Genomic DNA, 22,448 nt, shown 5'->3' on the forward strand with positions numbered 1-22,448 from the left:
TTAATTACATATCTAATAATTCCAGTGAATTCAAAAGTACAGACAAGAAAAAAAGGAAAGCAAAAATCTTCTAATTCTACAAACCTCTTGGAAAACTATGATGCATATTTTCCCAGACTTCTTCCTATATATGTATATGGAAAAATAATAAAAATATGTGTAAAACTAAACAAAATAGGCTTATAAGTATAAGGTGTCCAAAGAGAGCACCCAAAAACTGATAACCACTTCCCTGCCAAATGAACAAGTTGAGAAACAAAACAAAGAATAAAATATTACTGTCATTACTAATAGAAGCTTTAGGTGTGCTGGACAAATGGGCTTGCTAATAGCCCCAGAGGTGGACATGTTAGCACTAGAAAGAAAAAGAGCTCTCCCTCAGGGGTGAGCCCCTGTACAACTTATTCCATGAAGAAATCACTCAATGGCTGTGGAAAGACTAGCTAGCTGCTATGCTGACAAAGGGCATCAGTAGGGCCAGTTACTCCCTAATTTACCAATCAGATAAGATACCGTGATCACACTAAATGTATCATTTCCTAACCTGCATTTCCACTATAATAAACATCTCTCCATGTTCATAAATATATGTCTATACTAACATTTTTAATAGCTGCATGATGCACCACTGTATACAGTGTGGCCACAAAGTGCCTATACAAGCTAATGAGGAGTCATCAGCAAACTATAATTTTAAATACATCAAGTACTCAGCCTCTCTTCTTTGATACACTTACTGTTAACATTCATATTGATGTCCCACATAGAATAAATACAAAATAATTAAAAGAGGTCAGGACTTCATGCATAGGCCTTTCTGTAGATGTGTCATAGCATACACACTTAATCTTATCTACTGTCTGTCTCTGCCACTGTTACTCTTCCTCCACCCAATCCTCAGAAGGAATGTAGACTGCATTATGGCAGGAATTTTTTGTTTTGTTTTGTTCGCTATTATTATTTCCAATTCATAAAACAGTATTTGGTGCACATAGCAGGTGCTGAGTAAATATTTGTCGAATGAATGAATGATGCTCATTGCTCCTTCATATCCTATAACCCTGGTACAATGGCTGTAAAGTGGGAAACAATAGCAGAACTTCTGATTATATGAACTCTAAAAGCCTTTAAGAGGCCCCATGTGCCCCCAGTGAAGTCTGTGCAAACTTCTGGACCAGTTAAGAGCTTCACCGCTGAGCAGACATCAAGGGGCTGCACAGGATCAAGCTTCAATAGCAACACCCTGTGGCAACAACAGGCAACAGCACTCAGGGGCTTAAGAGGGAGGTTCCAGTTCTCTGCTTGTTTACTAAAGAGGAATGACAATACCTCTGGGAATTTCAACAGGCAGACAAGGTAAGTGCGGAAGGGAATGCCTGAGAGGGAGGCAAAGGACTTCTTGTACAGTGATATATAGGTGACTAACTTTTTACCTTGAGTCTGAAGAACAAATCACATATATTACATATGACTTGCCAGCTTCATGCTCAACTCTTCTCTCTGCTTATAATCGATGGGGTTTTGTTTTTGCTGTACAGATTGATCTTTTTTTTTTTAAATGTCATTTGGCAATGTTATAACTACCTGAGATTAAATATTCACCCGTATATTTTTCTGTATATATATTATTTACAGGCAAATCCTTAGTCTTTCTGAAATTTCATTTGGCACATGGAGTGAGGCATGGACAGAAAAGTATTTTTATAAATTATTTTCAGTAGTTCCAACATCTAAGAATCTATCCTTTCCTCTCTGATCTGAGAAGCCAGCATAATCAATTACCAAATTTTGCCAGTACATATGTGTATGAGTACAAATACACACACTCACACCCACTCATGCCCACCCCCCACATGCAAATGAGTCCGATTTTGGACCACCCAATAACCTACCTATTTCTGCTAGAACTCAACTTTTAATGATTGCTTTTTCAATTTTGGCGATGTGATACATAATTAACTGTGAAGCCTTTTCAATACCCCTCAAAATCCTTCTAACAATTTCAAAAATATCTAAACAGAATTGTTTTTACTTGATGTAATCCTTATAGAAAATGGAAAAATCCTGACTTACTCTATCCAGCATAGTTTACTTTCAACAAATACAGGACTCATAATTACTCTTTTCAAAAAGTATAAAATCTAAAGACTTTATAATGGCCTGCCGAAAAGGATTTATTTCATTTTTCAAGTGAACGAAGTAACAGTTAAATTATGTACTTAGGAGTATTTTAAACTCCTGGAAAAATTTTAACTATTATAATTAAGGAACCATTCTTTTATAGCATGTCACTTTGCCCAGCGTTGGGGCCATATCTCACATTATCCTATGTCAAATTCATATAGGGGGAGAGAGTTAAAAGAGCCCTCCTGGGGCCTAAATGCTAAATTTCTAGGGTTTGGTGGGTATAAGTTATAACATTTCATCACCAGGTTTTGATTACTGTATATAGAGAGCTTCAAATACACAGTGAAATACTTCAGAAAGGTTCTAACAATATCATAAAGAATCAGTCCATCAATACCTATAACGAACAAAAGAGTCACCCTCTACAAAGTCCATTATGTTCAACACACAGCATTAAAAAGAATTCAAGTCTACCCATAAAACATTTTTTAAAATAAACTTATTTATTTATATATATTTTTTGGCTGCATTGGGTATTCCTTGCTGCACGGGCTTTCTCTAGTTGCGGCGAGCAGGAGCTACTCTTCATTGCAGTGGCTTCTCTTGCTGCGGAGCACGGGCTCTAGGCGTGTGGGCTTCAGTAGTTGTGGCTCGTGGGCTCTTGAGTGCAGGCTCAGTAGTTGTGGCGCACGGGCTTAGTTGCTCTGTGGCATATGGGATCTTCCTCGACCAGGGTTTGAACCCGTGTCCCCTGCACTGGCAGGCAGATTCTTAACCACCGCATAACCAGGGAAGTCCAAGTCTACCCATAAAACTTTTAATAAAATAGGCTTCTTCAGTAATATAAAAAAAAAAATTAACTATGAAAAACAAGAATGCCCAAAAGAGATCTTTAAAGCTTCTCCTACTATGTTTGAAAATAAAAACTCATGACTTGTCCGCTTTCAACCATGGCAGAATATCTGGTACCAGATTTGCTATTCTACCGAAAACAAGGATAAAACTGGCCAAAATATACAAAGCAACTGTGTTCAGGAAATGAATAACAAGCAGTGCACATCTGAGGTCTTTGAGGGAAGGGAAATATGAAGTGAGCCTCTCGATGGCCCCAGTGTTCTGCCTGGGAACACTTTCCTGTCCCAACACAAGGAGGACTAGCTCAAATAAAGCAGCTAGGAGACAGCAGATTTCTGAGCATAGGGATTTAATCATGGGCCCTCGTTGCTCAAGGGCTGTGCTATACACACCCACACCCACATCCACACAGGGTGAGGCTCTATGAGGTCTAGCACAGATAACCTACTATGAGGCTGAAAGGTTATGCAATGCAAGGAGTCTTTTAAAGTTCCTGTTACGGACTGAATGTCTGTGTCCCCACAAAATTCACACCTTGAAGCTCTAACCCCCAGCATTGCTGTAGTTGGAGACTAGACACAAAATAAGTAATTAAGGTTAAATGAGGTCATAAGGTCGAAGTCCTGATCCAAGAGAATTAGTGTCCTCATAAGAAGAGACACCAGAGAGCTCACTGTCTTTCCTCACACGTACAAAGACGAGGTCATGTGAGGACACAGTGATAATGCAGCCATCTGCAACCCAAGGGGAGAGCCCTCACCAGAAACCAACCCTGCTGGGACCTTGACCTTGGACTTCCAGTTGCCAGAATTGTGAGAAAGCAAATTTCTGTTGCTTGACTACCTAGTCTATGGTATTTTGCTATGGCAGCCCAAGAAGATTAATACTCCACCCAACTAGAGTAGAGAGAACATTTCAGGCTATCAGTTGAAACCCCCGAAAGGCTAAAACACCTTAGGAGTAAAGGTACCGGAAAATTTAGTACAATATTGAAATAGGCCTATCTCACAAAGAAAACCAGGCCAGACAAAAACCTAAAAGATTCTCCAATAATATAACTACCTGACAGAACAAAATTCAACACTCTTTTAAAGGAAGACAACATAATCTAGCCTCCTTACAAAGAATAAGGAGTGACCAGCGTAATATAAAAAAATCACTAGATGTGCAAAAAAGTGTCCCACAATCAAGATAAAAATAATCAATAAAAAAGATAGCATAGGGCTTCCCTGGTGGCACAGTAGTTGGGAGTCCGCCTGCCGATGCAGGGGACACGGGTTCGTGCCCTGGTCCAGGAGGATCCCACATGCCGCGGAGCGGCAGGGCCCGTGAGCCATGGCCGCTGAGCCTGCGCGTCTGGAGCCTGTGCTCCTCAACAGGAGAGGCCACAGCAGTGAGAGGCCCGCGTACAGCAAAAAAAAAAAAAAAAAAAAAAAAAAAAAGCATAATCCAAATGTTAGAATTAGCAAAAAAGTACTTTAAAGCAGGTATATTTTTTTCAAGAACTTAAAGCAAACGATGGTCATAAGTGAATAGATGATGAGTGCCCAGCAGAAAAATAGAAACTATAAAAATAGAATAATATACCCTGAGAAAACCATAATTCAAAAGGAGACATGTACCACAGTGTTCACTGCAGCACTATTTACAACAGACAAGACATGGAACCAACCTAAATGTCCATCGACAGATAAATGGATAAATAAGATGTGGCACACATATACAGTGGAAAATTACTCAGCCATAAAAAGAAATGAAACTGATTTATTTGTAGTGACGTGGATAGATCTAGAGTCTATCATACAGAGTGAAGTCAGAAAGAGGAAAACAAATACCATACGCTAACGCATATATATGGAATCTAAAAAAAAAAAAAGGTACTGATGAACCTGCAGGGCAGTAATAAAGATGGCGATGTAGAGAATGGACTTGAGGACACGGCGGGGGGATGGGGGGAGAGGAAGCTGGGGCAAAGTGAGAGTAGCATCGACATACATACATACATACGCTACCGAATGTAAAATAGTTAGCTAGTGGGAAGCAGCAGCATAGCACAGGGAGATAAGCTCAGTGCTTTGTGATGACCTAGAGGGGTGGGATAGGGAGGATGGGAGGGAGGCTCAAGAAGGAGGGGACGTGGGGACATACGCATGCATATGGCTGATTCACTTTGGTGTACAACAGAAACTAACACAGTATTGTGAAGCAATTATAGTCCAATAAAGATCTATTTAAAAAAGTGGTATACCTAGAACTGAAGATACAACATCTCAACTAAAATATTTCACTAAATGGGCTTAAAACAGATTGAAGACTGCAGAAAGAATCAGTGGAGAAAACCTGACAAGCCTCTTAGATAGCCTCATCCACCAGAGGGCAGACAGCAGAAGGAAGAAGAACTACAATCCTGCAGCCTGTGGAACAAAAACCACATTCACAGAAAGATAGACAAGATAAAAGGCAGAGGGCTATGTACCAGATGAAGGAACACGATAAAACCCCAGAAAAACAACTAAATGGAGTGGAGATAGGAAACCTTCCAGAAAAAGAATTCAGAATAATGATAGTGAAGGTGATCCAGGACTTCGGAAAAAGAATGGAGACAAAGATCAAGAAGATGCAAGAAATGTTTAACAAAGATCTAGAAGAATTAAAGAACAAACAAACAGAAATGAACAACACAATAACTGAAATGAAAAATACACTAGAAGGACTCAATAGCAGAATAACTGAGGTAGAATAACGGATAAGTGACCTGGAAGACAGAATGGTGGAATTCACTACTGCGGAACAGAATAAAGAAAAAAGAATGAAAAGAAATAAAGACAGCCTGGGACTGTCTATATTCATAAAATAAAGAGACCTCTAGGACAACAATAAACGCAATAACATTCGCATTATAGGGGGTCCCAGAAGGAAAAGAGAGAGAGAAAGGACCTGAGAAAATATTTGAACAGATTATACTCAAAAGCTTCCCTAACATGGGAAAGGAAATAGCCAACCAAGTCCAGGAAGCACAGTGAGTCACATACAGGACAAACCCAGGGAGAAACACGCCGAGACACATAATAATCAAATTGGCAAAAATTAAAGACAAAGAAAAATTATTGAAAGCAGCAAGGGAAAAATGACAAATAACAAACAAGGGAACTCCCATAAGGTTAAGAGCTGATTTCTCAGGAGAAACTCTACAAGCCAGAAGCGAGTGCCATGATATACTTAAAGTGATGAAAGGGAAAAATCTACACCAAAGATTACTCTACCTGGCATGGATCTCATTCAGATTCAATGGAGAAATCAAAAGCTTTACAGACAAGCAAGAGCTAAGAGAATTCAGCACCATCAAACCAGCTCTACAACAAATGCTAAAGGAACTTCTCTAAGTGGGAAACACAAGAGAAAAAAAGGACCTAGAAGAACAAACCCAAAACAATTAAGAAAATGGTAATAGGAACATACATATCAATAATTACCTTAAACGTGAATGGATTAAATGCTCCAACCAAGACACAGGCTTGCTGAATGGATACAAAAGCAAGACCCATATATATGTTGTCTATAAGAGACTCACTCCAGACCTAGGGACACATTCATACTGAAAGTGAGGGGATGGAAAAAGATATTCCATGCAAATGGAAATCAAAAGAAAGCTGCAGTAGCAATACTCATATCAGATAAAATAGACTTTAAAATAATGCTATGAAACAAAGAAGGACATTACATAATAATCAAGGAATCAATTCAAGAAGAAGATATAACAATTATAAATATATATGCATCCAACATAGGAGCACCTCAATACATAAGGCAACTGCTAACAGCTATAAAACAGGAAATCGACAGTAACACAATAATAGTGGGGGATTTTAACACCTCACTTACACCAATGGACAAATCATCCAAACAGAAAATTAATAAGGAAAAACAAGCTTTAAATGACACAACAGACCAGATAGATTTAATTGATATTTATAGGACATTCCATCCCAAAACAGCAGATTACACTTTCTTCTCAAGTGCACATGGAACATTCTCCAGGACAGATGACATCTTGGGTCACAAATCAAGCCTCAGTAAATTTAAGAAAATTGAAATCATATCAAGCATCTTTTCTGACCACAACGCCATGAGATTAGAAATGAATTACAGGGATAAAAACGTAAAAAACACAAACACATGGAAGCTAAACGATACGTTACTAAATAACCAAGAGATCACTGAAGAAATCAAACAGGAAACCAAGAAATACCGAGAGACACATGATAATGAAAACATAACGATCCAAAACCTATGGAATGCAGCAAAAGTAGTTCTAAGAGGGAAGTTTATAGCTATACAAGCCTACCTCAAGAAACAAGAAAAATCTGAAATAAACAATCGAACCTTACACCTAAAGGAACTAGAGAAAGAAGAACAAACAAAACCCAGAATTAGTAGAAGGTAAGAAATCATAAAGATCAGAGCTGAAATAAATGAAACAGAAACAAAGAAAACAATAGCAAAGATCAATAAAACTAAAAGGTGGTTCTTTGAGAAGATAAACAAAACTGATAAACCATTAGCCAGACTCATCAAGAAAAAGAGGGAGAGGACTCAAATCAATAAAATTAGAAATGAAAAAAGAAAAGTTAAAACAGACACTGCAGAAGTACAAAGCATCCTAAGAGACTGCTACAAGCACCTCTATGGCAATAAAATGGACAACGTGGAAGAAATGGACAAAATCTTAGAAAGGTATAACCTTCCCAGACTGAACCAGGAAGAAATAGAAAATATGAACAGACGAATCACAAGTAATGAAATTGAAACTGTGATTAAAAATCTTCCAGCAAACAAAAGTCCAGGACTACGTGGCTTCACAGGTGAATTCTATCAAACATTTAGAGAAGAGCTAACACCCATTCTTCTCGAACTCTTCCAAAAAATTGCAGAGAAAGGAACACTCCCAAACTCATTCTATGACGCCACCATCACCCTGATACCAAAACCAGACAAAGATACTACAAAAAAACAAAATTATAGACCAATATCACTGATGAATATAGATGCAAAAATCCTCAACAAAATATTAGCACACAGAATCCAACAACACATTAAAAGGATCATACACCATGATCAAGTGGGATTTATCCCAGGGATGCAAGGATTCTTCAATATACGCAAACCACTCAATGTGATACACCGTATTAACAAACTGAAGGAGAAAAACCATATGATCATCTCAATAGATGTAGAAAAGCTTTTGACAAAATTCAACACCCATTTATGATAAAAACTCTCCAGAAAGTGGGCACAGAGGGAAACTACGTCAACATAATAAAGACCATATATGACAAACCCACAGCAACAACATTCTCAATGGTGAAAAACTGAAAGCATTTCCTCTAAGATCAGGAACAAGACAAGGATGTCCAATCTCGCCACTCTTATTCAACATAGTTTTGGAAGTCCTAGCCACGGCAATCAGAGAAGAAAAAGAAATAAAAGGAATACAAATTGGAAAAGAGGAAGTAAAACTGTCACTGTTTGCAGATGACATGATATTATACATAGAGAATCCTAAAGACACCACCAGAAAACTACTAGAGCCAATCAATGAGTTTGGTAAAGCTGCAGGATACAAAATTAATGCACAGAAATCTCTTGCATTCCTATACACTAATGATGAAAATCTGAAAGAGAAATTAAGGAAACACTCCCATTTACCATTGCACCAAAAAGAATAAAATACCTAGGAATAAACCTACCTAAGGAGACAAAGAACCTGTAAGCAGAAAACTATAAGACACTGTTGAAATAAATTAAAGATGATACCAACAGTTGGAGAGATATACCATGTTCTTGGATTGGAAGAATCAATATTGTCAAAATGACTATACTACCCAAAGCAATCTACAGATTCAGTGCAATCCCTATCAAACTACCAATGCCATTTTTTACAGAACAAGAACAAAAAATCTTAAAATTCGTATGGAGACACAAAAGACCTTGAATAGCCAAAGCAGTCTTGCGGGAAAAAAACGGAGTTGGAGGAATCAGAGTCCTTGACTTCAGACTATACTACAAAGCTACAATAATCGAGACAATGTGGTACTGGCACAAAACCAGAACTATAGATCAATGGAACAGGATAGAAAGCCCAGAGACAAACCCACGCACCTATTATGGTCAACTAATCTTTGACAATGGAGGCAAGGATATACAATGGAGAAAGACAGCCTCTTCAATAAGTGGTGCTGGGAAAACTGGACAGCTACATGTAAAAGAATGAAATTAGAACACTCCCTAACACCACACACAAAAATAAACTCAAAATGGATTAGAGATCAAAATGGATTAGAGACCTAAATGTAAGACAGGACACTATAAAACTCTTAGAGGAAAACATAAGAAGAACACTCTGACATAAATCACAGCAAGATCTCTTTTGATCCACCTCCTAGAGTAATGGACATAAAAAGAAAAATAAACAAGTGGGACCTAATGAAACTTCAAAGCTTTTGCAAAGCAAAGGAAACTACAAACAAGATGAAAAGACAACCCTCAGAATGGGAAAATATATTTGCAAACGAATCAATGGACAAAGGATTAATCTCCAAAATATATAAACAGCTCATTCAACTCAATATTAAAAAAGCAAACAACCCAATCAAAAAATGGGCAGAAGACCTAAATAGTTATTTCTCCAAAGAGGGCATACAGATGGCCAAGAAGCACATGAAAAGTTGCTCAACATCACTAATTATTAGAGAAATGCAAATCAAAACTACAATTAGGTATCACCTCATACCAGTTAGAATGGGCATCATCAGAAAATCTACAAACAACAAATGCTGGAGAGGGTGTGGAGAAAAGGGAATCCTCTTGCACTGTTGGTGGGAATGTAAATTGATACAGCCACTATGGAGAACAGTATGGAGGTTCCTTAAAAAACTAAAAATAGATTTACCATATGACCCAGCAATCCCACTACTGGGCATATACCCACAGAAAACCATAATTCAAAAAGACACATGTACCCCAATGTTCACTGCAGCACTATTTACAATAGCCAGGTTATGGAAGCAACCTAAATGCCCATCAACAGACGAATAGATAAAGAAGATGTGGTACATATATACAATGGAATATTACTCAGCCATAAAAAGGAACGAAATTGAGTCATTTGTTGAGACATGGATGTATCTATAGACTGTCATACAGAGTGAAGTAAGTCAGAACGAGAAAAACAAATATCGTATATTAACACATGTATGTGGAACCTAGAAAAATGGTACAGATGAACCGGTTTGCAGGGCAGAAGTTGAGACATAGATGTAGAGAACAAACGTATGGACATCAAGGGGGGAAAGCCACGGGGGAGTGGGGATGGTGGTGTGCTGAATTGGGTGATTGAGATTGACATATATACACTGATGTGTATAAAATTGATAACTAATAAGAAGCTGCTGTATTAAACAAAAACAAACAAACAAAAAAAAACCACATGCACCCCCAATGTTCATTGCAGCACTGTTTACCATAGCCAGGTCATGGAAGCAACCTAAATGCCCATCGACAGACGAATGGATAAAGAAGATGTGGTACGTATATACAATGGAATATTACTCAGCCATAAAAAGGAACAAAATTGGGTCATTTGTAGAGACGTGGATGAATCTAGAGACTGTCTTACAGAGTGAAGTAAGCCAGAAAGAGAATAACAAATATCGCATATTAACGCATATATGTGGAACCTAGAAAAATGGTATAGATGAACCAGTTTGCAGGGCAGAAATTGAGACATAGATGAAGAGAACAAACGTATGGACACCAAGGGGGGAAGCAGTGGGGGGGGTGGTGGTGGTGGTGTGATGAATTCAGTGATTGGGATTGACATGTATACACTGATGTGTATAAAGTGGATGACTAAGAACTTGCTGTACCAAAAAATAAATGAAAATTTTAAAAAGTGATCCTTACTCAAAAGTTAATTTATCATGGGAAAGGAAACACATACGCACAATCTATGGTAAATTAAAATGACTACTCAATGTTTGAAGAATGAATGAATGAGCAAGTGAATGAATGCAATTAAGTCAAAAGTCCTAACTGTCAACTACTATGGGATGTGTTCATATACAGTTTTGGGTAATGGTTGTCATTTGGTAAAAAAAGAAAGTTTCAGTATTATACAGTTAATATAACCTCAGATACAAACCTGAACATGTAAAAAAAAAAAAGTTAGTGAACATGAAGAAAAGTCAACAAAAGTTATCAAATTTGAAGAACAGCGAAAAAAGATTTAAGAAAACTGAAGAGTCTCAGTATATTAAGTTTTTAAACTTTCTATGTAACAAATGCAAATTAGTGGTTTAAAACACCACCCATTATTAGCTCATAGTTCTGTAGTTCAAAATCTAAGCAGGCTCAGTTGGGCTCTATGCTCAGGTTATTACAGACTTGTTGTTGGGGAATTGTTGTTAATTAATTACACATGGTAACTAAATTCATGCATGTTGGAATTACGTAAAGTGAAGACTGCCTGTACATTAAAGCAGAGTTTAAATATTTCTTCAAATGTGCACAAAACTACCAACACCTAGAAATAATCTAGGACAACAGACTCAGTGTGTTCTCTGAATACACTGTATTTGTATTAGATCAAACATAATAGCCAATCACATGGACATTAACAATCACAACATATAATTAAGACTATAACAGAAGATAACATAAAATTTTATTATAATTAGGATACTATATATCAATATCTTGGGCTATGACTAAAGCAATGCTTAGATCTTAGAGGAAAAATTACTTCTTATGTATTAATTTGAAACAATTATTTTTATACCTTAAAACTATAGTAGAAGAACGGGAAAACTGGCAAAAAAAAAGAATTTTTTTTTTTCCCATTAGAAGAAATAAACTAGAAAATGGAAAGCAAGTAAATAAGTAAAATTCATTTTGGTATCTAACAGGAAACCACAGCTGACAGCTTTTACTAAAGATATAAAAATGCTTTTTCTTTGTACCAATTCATTATAAACTAAATAATTACTTGAAAATATAGAACAGCCAATTTTTTCTAGTTTATAAATCTTACATGTTTACACTATTAAATACATATTTGTTATTAAATTTCTAGACCACACAATTCTTCTGTAGTTAAATTAAAATATTTAAACGCCCAATATTTCAAACTGACAGATTATAAATATTTCACTGCTTCTCTGACTCCAATGACAACAACCACACTTAGCATTTTAGAGTACTTGGGTTCAACATACATTTTCTCATTTAATCCTCCTCCCCATTTAATGCTTTGATTTGTTTGGGTAAAATTTTTATTGATACAAATCTTCAGTTTACTCTGGAGAAAACAGTAATATAAATTCTACTTTTCCTAAAATGAAAGCCTACTTACAGCTCTGAGTAATGAATGATAGGTAATAATTAATTAAAAAACAATAACAATGATTTCCCTGGTGGCACAGTGGTTAAGAACCTGCCTGCCAATGCAGAGGACACGGGTTCGAGCCCTGGTTCGGGAAGATCCCACATGCCACGGAGGAACTAAGCCTCGTGCGCCGCAACTACTGAGCCTGCATTCGAGAACCTGCGAGCCACAACTACTGAGCCAGTGTGCCACAACTACTGAAGCCTGCACGCCTAGAGCCCGTGCTCTGCAACAAAGAGGAGACACCGCAATGAGAAGCCTGCACACTGCAATGAAGAGTAGCCCCCACTCGCCGCAACTAGAGAAAGCCCATGCGCAGCAACGAAGACCCAACACAGCCAAAAATAAATTAATTAATTAACTAAAAAAGAAAAAATAACAATAGTTTCAAAGTATTTTACATACGCTAAACTACTTACATTGAATCCAATGAAGATGCCCCATTTTATACATGAGTAAACTGAGACAGAAAAGTAACTAGCACAAGATCATACAGATACTAAATAGTAAAAGCGGGATTTCAGTCTAGGCAGTCTGGCTCAGGGCATATTTTCTATTAATCTGCCTCTTGGGTGCAATTTTTGTTCAAAACTGCTAAATTAACTCTTTCAACAAGTTAGTTTTCAGTTTCTCTATGCATGAACATTTAAAACATACTGAATAGGACAAATGCAAGATCAACTCTTGTTTATAAGAAAAGAATCAGACACAATGCCACACTTAACTCCATTTACCGCATCATTTAATAACACAATGTACATATTTAAGAACTTCTTGCTCTGGTGGAATACAGAAGAGTGATTGCTACTCTTTTTTCATTTCACATGTTACCACCAACATTTGTGGGGGGACTAGGAAGAGTTTAGAGAGTTGGGCAGATAGGAAAAAGGAAAAAACAAAATTAAAATCATCTTTTACTTCCTTCTAATATTGTAAATCACCTATTTAAAAGGTAAAAGGTCTAGAGCCAGCCTTTACATTCCTACAAGTTCACTTTCTTCTTGTCTGATACTCCCAAGATGCCCTCTGTAATCCTGTTCATTGAGAGCCATACCCCCTCACAACTCCACAGAACAGGCATGCTCTTTTCTACAAACACCCTTACATTACGGAACAGGGCAGAAGAATAAATGTAGTAAGTATAATTTCTATTTTAACAGATCTATCTGGAAGCTTCACGTGCAAGACACAGTAAGAGCTGGGGAAAAGGAAAAATGAGTCTCAAAGTAGCCACTAACATGCCAAAACATCACAGATGGAGAATCAAAAGCAGTTAGGTTGGGCAGATGACCACATAACCTCTGCAGACTGAGGAAATCATTAGGCACATGTGGAGTACACACATCACCCATTAACACTGAAGACCCACCTTCTCTATTCCCAGCTCTGAAACTTACATATTAGCTTAAGGTTGCTAGGTAGTTCACCTCAGCTCTGACTCAAATCTGAATCCATGTTCTCATCTGTAAAATGGAAATTAAAATGGCTGCCATGCTTAAAAGAGTTGTGAAAATTAAGTGAAAAGAAAAATAGGTGAAAAACTTAAACAGATATCTCAAAAAAGAGGATATTAATTTAGTGAATAACTATATTAAAGATTAGATAAATAAATACTTATTAAAGCCACAAAGAGATGTCACTAGAATGGCTAAAATTCTTAAAATTATACCACCATGTACCAACAAATTTTTTATATGAAGTTGAAGTAATATGATCTAAAAATAAGTAGGTGGCAGCTTCAAAATGTCAATAATTTTCAGGGGGCAATGTCTGATATCTGTCATATAGACCTTCTTAGGTTCAATCCCTATACTCAATACAAACATTTATTCACTATAAAGTAAAGTTACAGAGCCTAATAAGGCAATAATATTTAAAAAAAAAAAAGTTCTTTCCCTTTCCCTTCCACCTCAAGGGACAGTAGTAGTATGTGTATACTTACTTGTAGAAAAATCATCCTCTTGCTCTCTTACCTAACTTTACAATTACACTTGACCCTTGAATAACATGGGTTTTGACTGCAGAGATCCACTTAATATGCAGATTTTTAAAAATAACTATATTGGAAAATTTTTTGGAGATTTGTAACAATTAGAAAAAACTTGCAGACAAACCGGGTAGCCTAGAAATATCAAAAAAAATAAGAAAAAAGTATGTCATGAATTGTATAAAATATATGTAGATATACACATAACCTTCAAAACATGTTAACTGACTGTTATCGGTAAGGCTTCCAGTCAACAGTAGGCTATTAGTAGTTAAGTTTTGGGGGAGTCAAAAGTTAACACATGGATTTTCAGCTGTACAGGGGGTCAGCACCCCTAACCCCCCGAGTTGTTCAAGGGTCAACTATATAATCTAAGTAAGATTAGAACTAAACATTATTATCAGGAAATAAAAAGTGTATTATTAACTATCAACATCATCAGTGCATATGAATCAAAAATATAAACTACAATGTCTTCTCAAATTCTAAAAGAACATAAAAGAAATTCCCTTTTATGATTTTACTAATCTGATAATAAACCCATATGAAAGAAAAAAGGCAAAAAACAGCTAAGAGTATAAAAATGAAGAAAAAAAAAATGAAGAAAAACAAGACAGGGGGCTTGCCCTACCACCTATAAAGGCCAACGGCATTAGAATGTGGTATTGGTACAGGATAGATAAAGAGAACAGTGTAGAACAGAAAGCACAGACACAGACCTCATACAAGGAAAGGGATTTACTATATGAAGGAGAAAGTGCTCCAAACTAGTGGGGGAAGGATAGATAATTCAATAAATGGTGATTAGGCAACTGATAATTGTCTATTGTGAATTGACTATCCAATCAAATCTCTCCTTAGACCTTACATAAAGACCAAGTCCAGGTGGACTAAAGACCTAACTGTGAAAATCAAAACTTCAATAAAACTTTCAGAAGAAAACATAACAAGATCCTTACAGAAGGAGGAGAGAAAGCTTTTCTTGAACAAGAAAAAGAAAATCAAAGGAGAAAGACAATATTACTAAACTGAAACTTCAATCTTCTTAATAGTAAAAGGCAGCACAAAAAGAAAAACAAAAAGAAGCAACAGACAAGGATATATATTTGCAATTCACATAAACAACAAAAGATTAGTAGAGAACGCATGTGAAACTTTAAAAATCAATAAGAAAAAATAATCCAACAGAATAATAAGTACATGAAAGTAAGGAGCAGGCAATTTATACAAAAAGAAAACAGACTGACCAAGAGACATATGAAAAGATGCTCAACTGCAATGAAGCTGAAATAAATGGAAAACAATGCCCTATTTCACACCCATCAAACTGGCATAAATTTTAAAGTCTGACAATACCCAGCGTTAGTGAGACTGTGGAACAACAGGGACTTCACTTCCACTGCTGGTGGGAGTAAAATCTCCCACAAACACTTAGAAGAACAATTCTGTATTATTTAACATTTTGCAACTTTGCACTATATGCATTTTTAAAAAAGAATTCCTCTTCAAGATACAATCCCTTGAGAATCTCTCACTCTTGTGAAGAAGAAAATGTGGATAATAACTTTCACTGCAGTGTTGTCTGTGATAGCAAAAAACTGCAAAAAACTTCATGTTCATTAATAGGAGAATGGGTTAAAAAAATGTGGAATATCACATAGCTCTTAAAATTAATGAACTAAAGCTACAAACATCAACATGAATAACTCTCACAAAAAATGCTAAATGACAAGCTACAAATGACTACAGAGAATATTATTTTTTATGAAGTTTAAAAACATGCAAAACAATACATATAGTATATTTGTACGTATGGTATATATTATAAAATAGACTTTTTAATCTTTTTAGAGTGTTTAACTCTGAGAAGAGAGGAAAAAGAATATTATCAGGTAGCTAATAAATAAAACTAATAATTTCTACTGTATTTTGAATGTTTTCTTTAAAAAAAAAGAATGAAGTGTGGCAAAATGTTAGGACTTGACAGAGGTGACTGACAGGAATAGGAGTTTATGTTATATTCTGTACTTCATGCTAAAAATTTTTCATCGTTTAAAAAATTACAAAATATATTAATTAAAATTTGTAACTATTTTAATTAGGACTAGGTATTAGAAATTTTTGGTACCATGTAAGCAAAAGAAAGTATAGGAAAAAAACTGGCTGTTACAGCTGTCATTCTCACCTAAAACCAAAATTTTTTTAATTTTAATTTTTTGCAACAACCCCATGTGTTCAAGAATTGCCTTAATGACTATGTAAATGTAATATATTTAAATGTATAAAGTAAATTTGTATTACCAGAGTGCCATCAATATCTTTTTTTTTTTTTTTTTTTGCAGTACGCGGGCCTCTCACTGTTGTGGCCTCTCCCGTTGCGGAGCACAGGCTCCGGACGCGCAGGCTCAGCGGCCATGGCTCACGGGCCCAGCCGTTCCGTGGCATGTGGGATCTTCCCGGACCGGGGCACAAACCCGTGTCACCTGCATCGGCAGGCGGACTCTCAACCACTGCACCACCAGGGAAGCCCAATATCTATTTTTATATTAGGGTTTCCTGTAAAATTTCATTGGAGAAAACGATTCCATTATCAAAAACTCCAAGCTACTCACTGTCAAGTTATTTGACCAAACACAAGCCAAAGACATAGCAATACACGCATTCAAATTTTACTTGGAAAAGTCTCCTTTTAAGATAAAGTTCATACTTCAATCCACTGTGTGAAAAGAGTTTTTGTAGAAGTAGAATTTGAGCTCAGCTCTGTGGGACACAAGTAAGTTTATCTTTAAGAAAGGAGATACCAAGTATTGCTGAAAAAAGCAAAAATCTATCAGTGAATAGTAGTAAACGGCACAGAGACAGAAACTGGCAAGAAAGATTGCCTGGCTTGAGTAAGGAGAAAAAAGACACGGAAATAAGAACTGGGGTTACGGAGCAGAACAGACATCCATGACTCAGGAATCAATGTAGTGAGACTGGAAAAATCGGTATAGGATGTAAGGAAATGACATCTGTCTGCCCTTTTAACACTACCACTAAATCTTCCTATTGTGGCTCTGTCCCTCATGTTTTACTTTCTCCTTGGGATCTCCTAAAAAGGCTGCCCCAAACCAGCTTTCTACCTTAGAAAACCTACACTCCCCTTCAAGATAAGAATCAGGGCCGGGGTGAGGGGGGATGTGTGTGGATATTTTCTCTTTTTTTCTCAGCACAGCTTCAAAGGAATTTTATTCAACATAACAAACAATAAACCCATATTAGAAGAAATCCAATAAATATTTACACTTGATCTTAGCCGATCAAAAGGCCGTGAAGCGATCTAATAAATATTTAAAGAGCTCTAATGCTACCATACCTAGCATACCTTTCAGGATTTGTAGGTTCTGACTCCAAAAAAAAAAAGAAAAAAAACAGAAACTTGCCAGAGTTCCTTACCTCTTAGCCTTTGGCCGGCTACCATTTGACAAGTCATATACCATCATCAACTTATGAGTGCCTTCCTAGACATCTTGAGTCACTACAGCCTTTTCTCAGAGTCTCAGGGTCTGAGAAAAGGATTTCTTCCCCACATGAATGATGTCAGAAACACTGTTCACCCTCTGATGAGACTGCATCGACCAAAGGAATGTAGTTTCAACTTTACAGTTAATTATAAAAATGACCAAACCATACATATAGTAAGAGATGGTCACTTCCTGCAGGTGTAAGTGCTATCAGGAAAGCAGGGGAAGAGAGAGGATAGTGTCAACACTTTTACAAATAAAGTGTCTGCCTGAAGGTCCTTGTCTTCTCTTCAGGGAAGATGATTATTTTAAATAGAGGGAGAATGTAAAGCATCTCCTGTATTTCTAGTATCGTAATATGGTGTGAAAAATACAATTATCTTTTTATGTGTGTACGAGTCCTCCATTAGATTGAGAGTTCCTTGAGGGAATCCAGTTTATTTATTAAATTTGTGCTCCCAAAGTCTGATACACACTGTCTGACACACAGTAATCACTCAAAGCCTGTTTGTTGAATGAAAGGTAAACAAAGCTATGACAAAAAAGGAACAATGGTAATAAAAATCTGACTGAATCAAAGAAAGATGAAAAGGACAATGACACTGCAAAGGAACATTCCTGTGGGCATCTCAAGTTAAACAATGACTTGATCGTCATATTACTTAACTACTGTATTTCAAATTAACAAGGGCTTTAAGTTTTGAAAAGTGCAATATATAATTTTTCTTCTATGATAGATGTATAAAGCCAATTTGAAATCCTTAGTATTTCATGCCACTTTTTCTATTAATTCCAACCACTTGCCTAAAAGAGGTTACAATCAAACTTTCTATTTTATCTTAAACTGCCTTTTGGAAACTGACTTCAGTCAGTCATACTTGAGTTAACAAGTAAGTACTTGAAGTTTTGGCTGATGGCACTGCCCATGAAATAATCTATACACAGTATTTTTTTTTTTTTTTTGTCTGAACAGCAGTGCTTCTTTTACTACAGTGGAACTAAACTGTGATCCACTAAACCATGTAGGAACCTCAGGAGACACTGAGGGGGAGGTTTAAAAAAGCAACTTGGCTTACTTTCACCAGAGAAGTTGTCAATCAGAAAACAATGGGCTGCCAGGAAAGATCTCCCTTGAAGAGTTCCACAGTTGTTAAGTTTGAAAATCATTTGTCTTATTCTATTTTGCCTTTTTTTCCCACTATGACAAAATGAAAGTCTTCACAACAATAAAAAGTGAAGGTCTCACTGCAGCAAAGGAAGACATCATTAGGTGTTCCAAAAGCAGACGCTGTGAACCTCAACATTATGCTTTCTAGATTTATAGCAGTCGGCAATGTTAAACTACCAAGAAAAAAGTTGAATGAAATTATGGAAATACATATTTGAAGACTATCTAAGGGTCAAAATCTATAAAGTTTTTTAGCTCTCTGCGAAAGGAAGGTACTTATACATCATATTTGACTTCTGAACACATTTTTGGAATCACATAATATACCAAAATAGGGCACTTTCTAGACTTTCCCCATAATTAGAAAATTGTAACTATGAAACAGGTGCAATATTCTGTATAACTGGCAATTTGCAGCCATGCGTGTTTTTCATTCCACTAAATCCTAAAACTCTACCTAGAATTAACTACTGCTACAAAAATATTTATTTTAGCCAGCTTGGTTTACTGTTTTTCTAAAGCCACAAGTTAAGTTCTCATGCCCAATCCATCTTTTTCTCACTCCATAGTCACTGACGACCCCCCAAGAAGTAAAACAGGTGTTCTGGACTGTTTTGAAATCCTGGGGTTTTCCTTTTCATACCCTAAGGCAGAACACCTTATAGCACTTGCACTATCCATGGATAGTGTAACACTTCCAACTATCATAAATAAATCCTGAAGCCGTGCGATCAAGGGTTGGACGCATCTATATATAAGCGAGATAAAATAGGTTGTTCTTATTGAACCGGGGCAAGTGGAAGTCTCTAAGTGCTGAGCTGCCCTAGACAACAGGGTCTGCTGCATCACTTTTAACCGCGGGGCGGGGGAGTGGGGAGGGGGGGACACAAGACTCAACCAGTTCTACAGGGAGCTGGAAGTTCTGTGTCATCAACTCCGCAATTGCTCAATTAGTCTGGTCTCCAGAGAACCCCAGGCTCCTCCCTATTCCTGTGCCTGGCGAGGGGAACGGTCCTCTTTCGGGGTCCCCAACCTCAGGTGGGCTGGGGACACTCCCCCGGCAGCTAGGGACGCGCCGAGGTTGCCCCCAGAAAAATCCCGGCTGCCAGGCAGCGGCGACGCCGCACCCTCCTCCCCCTTTGCTAGGCTTTCCAGTCCCCGGAGTCGCCACCGCCCACTTTCTAGCACAACAAACAACGGCTTGGGGCCCCGGCCCAGCACTTACCCACATCTTGCTCGAAGTGGTTGGCGGTGAACAGAGGCATCTCGCCGGCGCCCGAGCCCAAGCTGCTGCGGTCAGGCGGAGGCTCTGCAGCTGCTCCGGGCTGGGGTACCCACGGCCCCGGCTTCCTAGACGGCTCGGCTCCAGTCGCGTCCGGCACTTCCGCCACCGCACCTGCCCCACTCCTGCCTGACGGACCAGCTCCAGGTCCGCGTTCCGCCCTTGCGCTCCGCCCCGACCTCTCCTCCCGGTATGAGGTCCCACCAGCTGCGGGCATCTTCTCAGCGGCCCTGTAGCCGCCGCCCTCCGGGAGGAGGCGGCAGCCCTGATCCGAAGCCCCCGTAGGGGTCAGGCGGCCGCCGAGGCCACCTTTCCATCGCTAGGACCCCGGCAAGCCATGGAGGGGGGACCTTCAGGGCCGGAAGTTGTCGAGCCTATAACTTGGCGACACCACAGGACCGGGAGCTGCAATGCCGGCGGCAGTTCTGCAGGGGGCGAGGTGTTCTGGGATTCCCTGCGTAGGGCTGCTGGTTCCGACGGCCAAGTTCTCTCCAGTTTAGTTCCTTCCTAAAATATGGGCTAGTCCCACGCGGCTGAGGGCCCGCGGCTACGTTCGCGTCACAGTCCCGTTGCCCTGGAAACGGATGGAGCCTCACTGGTTTCGAGAGTCGGCGAAGGGTTTGGCTCCGCTCCTGGCGGTTCTGGTGTTACACTCTCCTCGGCGCCTAAACCCCGCCAGAATAACCACCGTGGAAATCGGGACTCCTCACTTTTCGCTTTCCATCGCGCTCTTACACTGAAAGCACTGCTCGACTCTGGGAATCCAGAGACGAATGAGGCACCGTCCCTGCCTTCAAGTTGCTGACAGTTTTATGGGGACAGTGTATAGCATATACGTGACAGTACATGACGGTTCTGATATGCAATCGCGGTCACAAACTCAAATTCCCATCGGAGACAGCCAGGTATTGAAATGAGTGTGTAAGTGCAAGCACCCTTCCCACCCACACGCTCCCAAACCCTCTTAACCCTGTTTTATTTTTCTATAGCATTTATCACTTCCTAATATAGAATTATGTTTTCTTTCTCTCCTCTTTAGACTATAAACTCCATGATTATTTTTGTTCACTGCTGTACCCCCAGCATCTAAAACAGTGTCCAGCAAGTAATAGGTGCTCAGTAAATACTTTTCAAATCCAACCAAACAGTGCATGGCAGCTACCAGTAAACTTAAGCTATTTGTTTAAGTGTGGGCTCTACTAGAGCTTCCAGTTTTTCAATGATTTTTTTTTTTTTTTTTTTTTTTTTGCGGTACGCGGGACTCTCACCGCTGTGGCCTCTCCCGTCGCGGAGCACAGGCTCTGGACGCGCAGGCCCAGCGGCCGTGGTTCACGGGCCCAGGCGCTCTGCGGCATGTGGGATCTTCCCGGACCGGGGCACGAACCTGTGTCCCCTGCATCGGCAGGCGGACTCTCAACCACTGCGCCACCAGGGAATCCCTCAATGATTTTTTTTAATGTTAAGAATTACTTCAACATTTTTAATAATGGGCTAAACAAGACCATTTTACAACCTCTGTGTAAAGACTTGATACAAAAGAGAGAGAACCATTATACATGGAATAGTTCAGAAAGGTTGTTGCATTTTATATCATAAAGATAGGTTCACAAATAAGGAGGAAACATCAGCAGGTGAAAGGAGCTGATTTTCAAAAACCATTGAACCTAGGATGTTCAAGATATGTTTGGAGACTTTCTAGGTGAATTTGTCTAGGATTAAGGCTTAGTGTTGGAATGGAAAACAAGGGTAGATAGAGATAGGAGGAAACAGATTGGGAAGAGCCTTAAGGAGCAAGCTAAGAATTTTTAATTTTATCACATAAGGCACTAGATAATCATTTAAAGATTTTGAGCAGCAGAGGAGTACACAAAAAAGAGTTTCCAGATAGTAATCTGACAGCAGTGTGCATGACATATATTAAGAAGCAGACCAGGCAGTGGAACAGTTTAGGAGTTACGTAGTATTTGAAGAAGAGATATTGTAGAGGAGATTGTACTGAGATAAGAACAAAGGTCTGAGGATTTGTCTTTGGAAACTATTCACATTTTAAAGAGATTCCTTTAGCTCCTCCACATCTTTAATAG

General features: G+C 38.4%; 1 protein-coding gene across 4 annotated transcripts in view; it reads right to left on the reverse strand.

Moving 5' to 3' along the window:
- STAM2 (signal transducing adaptor molecule 2) overlaps positions 1–20,466 on the reverse strand; it is a 56,744-nt gene extending 36,278 nt beyond the window's left edge. For 2 of the 4 annotated variants that reach the window (XM_082840745.1, XM_082840744.1), the window contains exon 1: positions 18,991–19,869. In XM_082840745.1, coding sequence (XP_082696871.1) covers positions 18,991–19,081 — 91 coding nt within the window. In that variant the 5' untranslated portion in view covers positions 19,082–19,869. Of the gene's footprint in view, positions 1–18,990; positions 19,870–20,307 lie in introns of those variants that run through there. The other 2 variants (XM_082840743.1, XM_082840746.1) reach the window with 2 other exon arrangements.
- Positions 20,467–22,448: the final 1,982 nt, after the last annotated feature.

This window comes from Leucopleurus acutus (assembly GCF_964270905.1).
Source record: "Leucopleurus acutus genome assembly, chromosome: 6".
NCBI lineage: Eukaryota > Metazoa > Chordata > Mammalia > Artiodactyla > Delphinidae > Leucopleurus > Leucopleurus acutus.